Raw genomic sequence first — 4,052 nt, 5'->3', positions numbered from 1 at the left:
TAAAATCTCGGTTTCCAAGATTATTTTAAGATCAACTTGTCAGATTTTACGTCTCACACTGCACAGTGCACCCCAAAACAAAAAACTTTTTTCTCTGTTGGGACTTTTTAACATGAAGTCAAAACTTTGCAGCTCGAAAACAGGTTGTTCTGACTCTTTAAGTGTCTGATAAAGCTCCTTGTGTATAAAAATAATCCTCAAAGTTGGCTTTTAGTGACTGGTTGCAGCAGCAGAGTCTGTTTTTTTATTTTCAGTTGAGGCACGAGCACTTGCACTCGGTGATGACCGGGTACTGGACCGGGATCCAGGCGCATTTCAGAGCGCCCTTTTTCTGCAGGCAGCGCCATCGCAGGATCGTAAAATGAGTCGATTTGGCAGCTTTGCAGAACATCCCTTCGGGGATGGAACAGGAGCGTTTATTGTAGCAGCTGCCCACCTTCAGGTAGCGCGGCCAGAAGCGGCTGCCCAGGTCGTTCCAGGCGTAAACCACCGGGCAGCCGGTGTACGACCACAGCCACAGCTGCAGCCGCCGGCGCAGCTTCTTGCTCGGCTTCTGCTTCTTTCCGTGCTGCACCTCGAACTCCATGGCCCGGATGTCTTTGGGCATCGCTCCGGAGAGCTTCAGCCGCAGGCTCGCGTCGCTCGCGTCCTCGCTGCCCGCGTGCTTGTCCTCCGGCGGGGACAGGGACATGGACTGCGGGTCGAAGTGGCTCCCCAGAGCGCTCCGGAGCTCCGTCTCGTTCAAGTCCTTCTCCCGGGGATCCAGCACCGGGTCCGGGTCCTCGTGCAGGTCCAGAATGGGCAGCGTGTCGCTGGGGATGGGCCGGAGGAGATAGTAGTGTTGGCACGCGCCCTCCTCTATCCTGAAGCCCAGAGAGAGCGCGAGCACAAACACAGCCCACAAACAGCTCGAGTTATCCATCTGATCAGTTCACAGGTTAATTCCTCCGCCAGAAACGCGCGCGCGATATCCAAAGTATCCAAGTCCGAGCTGAGCGCGCGCGCAACTGACGCACCGCGAGCGCTCAAAAAAAAAAAAACAGAACAAAAAAAAAAACAAAACTTGTCAGCAACTTTGGGACAGAGAGAGCGGACAGTCCATGTCCCGGTCCCCGCTCCGGCAGACTCAGCCCCGAGCTGCCCCGGTCAGCAGGGCCCGGAGAGACGGCGCAGCGGCCCGCGGGACGCCGCTCTCAGTCCGCATGTTGGCGCACCGGCTGCTGCTCCTCTGGTGCTCCTCTGGTGCTCCTCTGGTGCTCCCCTGGTGCTCCTCTGGTGCTCCCCTGGTGCTCCTCTGGTGCTCCTGCAGCCTGACTGAAGGCTCCTCTGACTGCAGCCACAGATCCAGCAGGGCGGTGATGTAACCCCCCTCTGATGGTACACTCCCTCCTCACTAAGACTCACAGTTTACACACAAGCTCCGTCATTACATTAATGACGGTAATAATGATGTAGTAACTGTATCTTGTGACATTTTTTTCTCATTTGCGTAAACAAATTTGTTCATTCAGAAGTTTAAAAACAGTTCGCACACAAACATGAAGTGAAAGTCGCTGCCAAAACGACAAACACTCACTAAACACTGAAAACGTGCAAATATTTCAGCCTGTTTTCATTCTGAACTCGTAAAATAACGCCACCCTGACAGTTTTTTCTGGCACAAAAAGCCACATTTCACACGTTAAGCTGCTGGACGGCGTCACGACATCTGTAACGGCGTAATGTAAGGAGGAGCGGAGGATGGATCCAACAAACCCCGGACTTTCATGCAGGAGTGCAACACGTTCACAAACCGGCTCCGTCAGTGACGTTCTACGTTTACTTACGACGTTTTAGGTTTTTCCTTCTGCATCAGCTGTTTACGCTCCGGGATGCCGTTACTGTGATGTCAACGAATGCACCTAAAACGTCAGCAGGAGACGCAGAAGGTCACTGACAGAGCGGCGCCACGTGACGAGTTGGGATGAGATCGCGCTGAACTCCTGCAGGAAAGTTCAGCCCGTTCTCGCTCCGAACTCTTCAAATACGTCCGTTCTGTCAGTGCTTTCAGCGTACCAGCGTGACGCCAAAAGCCACCTCCCACGTCCAATATAAAATATTTAAAATAATATGATATTATTATCATTTTTTAAGCTCTTCATCCAAAACATTTCAGTGTTTTGGTTTTTTTAACTGTCTTTTCTTTTTTTTTTTTTTTTAACTTTTCCTTTAAAAGAATATATATATTTTAACTAATTTTCAGGTAATTTTCTTGTAGTTTTTGGGGGGGCCCGTTGTCACTATGGCCCCCGGGGCCACCACACTGTCTGTATTTGCGGCCCTGATCGGAGCTGCAGACAGACTGTCAGGAGCTCTTACCTTCTGTCCACGCTGAAGCTTCTCTCTCCGCCTGATTTCTCCCTCCAAACTTTTGTTTTACGACTTTTCATAAAGTTGAACTCGGCAGCGGCGTCCACCTTCAGCTCCGATGTTAAAACTGATCCGGTCAGAGACGAACTGAAACATAAATCAGTCACACAGTTCAGCCTCAGAGCGGAAAATCTTCAACTGTGAGAGAAATAAAATCACACTTCAGAATAAATAAATCAGCCCGAAGCTTAAATCAACAACATTTTCACTGTAGTCTGGTTTATTTCCACAAACGCTTTCAAGTCCTGAACCAATTAAAGATTTTATTATTGAAAACTGAATTGAATAGGATTAACTCTGTTTCATTTTCTCTGAGAAATATTCAGCTTAAAGAATAAATATGAGGCTTTTTTTTGCAGTTAAACTATAAAGTGTTGAATAGAAAATGCGTTTTGAGTAAAAGCTCCAGCAGCCTGTAAATGACGTGTGGAGGCAGATAAAGACTCTTAGCTGGTCACAATTCTCCGAGTGGTTGAGTCAGTCGGGCTGCAGCCGGCGGGCAGAGACCGTTGGTATGTTTGCTCATGTTGTAAAGGTTGAATTACGAGGCTGATAAAAAAACAACTCTTGTCTGAGACACTAATGCAGAAGAAGCCGGGCGGAGATAAAGGGCCGACTGTGCTGCGGAGACGGGGACAAACAGGCCCTGAATGTGTGGACCAGGTTCCTGTTGGGTTAATGTGTCCACGCGGAGCTGTAACGCTGCAGCGAGCGGAGCGACCTGAGAGCAGCGGCGTCCTCCTTTACTCCGTGGAAGGTCATTATTGGCAGGAAGACTCAGCAAAGTCGCATCAGAGGCCGGACGCCGTGAAGCTTTAATGGTTTTCGGTGGAAGAGACGTCCTTCAGTCCACTCACAGCAGTGTTAAACTGAGCTCTTACAGCACTTTGTGTTAAATCTTTCTTCAGAAATGTCTTCAAATTTGGCATAAGCCTTTGAGTGGTGTCAACAATGAGATTTTGATGGTCAAAGGTCAAGGTCACTGTGACCTTGACCTTTGACAACCAAAATCAGCTTATCATTGAGTGGAAGTTTGTGCCAAATTTTACGAAATTCCCTCATGGTCTTCACGAGCTATCATATTCATAAGAATAAGACAAATAAGCTCACAGTGACCTTGACCTTTAACCTCTGACCACCACATTCTGATCAGTTCATTTTTGAGTCCAAGTGGACTTTTGTGCCAAATTTGAAAGAAATCCCTCAAGGTATTCTTGAGATATTGCATTCACAAGAATGAGATGAATGCAAGGTCACCATGACTTTGACCTATGACCACCAAATTTTTCTCAGTTCATTATTGAGTCTACTTGAACATTTGTGCTAAACTTGAAGAAATTCCTTGAAGGTGTTCTTGAGATATTGGTTTCACAAGAATGAGACAGACGTGGTCGCAGTGACCTTGATCTTTGACCTCTGATTACCTCTGATGACCTCTGATATTAAATTCTGATCAGTTCATCCTCAAATCCAATTGGACATTTGTGCCAAATTTGAGGAACCTTACTAAAGGCCTTCTCTAGATATTGTATTCATGAGAATAAGATGGATGCAAGATCACAGTGACCTTGACCTTTGAGAGTCAGAGAAAGAGAGAAATTATTTTAAATTGATATTTTTTTAGAAATAGGGAAATATGTACA

General features: G+C 47.2%; 1 protein-coding gene across 1 annotated transcript; it reads right to left on the bottom strand.

The window, feature by feature from the left end:
- Nucleotides 1-250: 250 nt before the first annotated feature.
- LOC121938887 (noggin-3-like) lies at nucleotides 251-957 on the bottom strand. Its single transcript, XM_042482041.1, has one exon. It carries the CDS (start codon nucleotides 920-922, stop codon nucleotides 251-253), a length of 672 nt encoding a protein of 223 aa, XP_042337975.1. The 5' UTR covers nucleotides 923-957.
- Nucleotides 958-4,052: the final 3,095 nt, after the last annotated feature.

The sequence above is a fragment of the Plectropomus leopardus genome, unplaced genomic scaffold, assembly GCF_008729295.1.
Source record: "Plectropomus leopardus isolate mb unplaced genomic scaffold, YSFRI_Pleo_2.0 unplaced_scaffold3701, whole genome shotgun sequence".
In the NCBI taxonomy this organism is placed as follows: domain Eukaryota; kingdom Metazoa; phylum Chordata; class Actinopteri; order Perciformes; family Serranidae; genus Plectropomus; species Plectropomus leopardus.
Note: the sequence above shows the minus strand (reverse complement) of the source record. Positions and strands in the feature narration are given on the sequence as shown.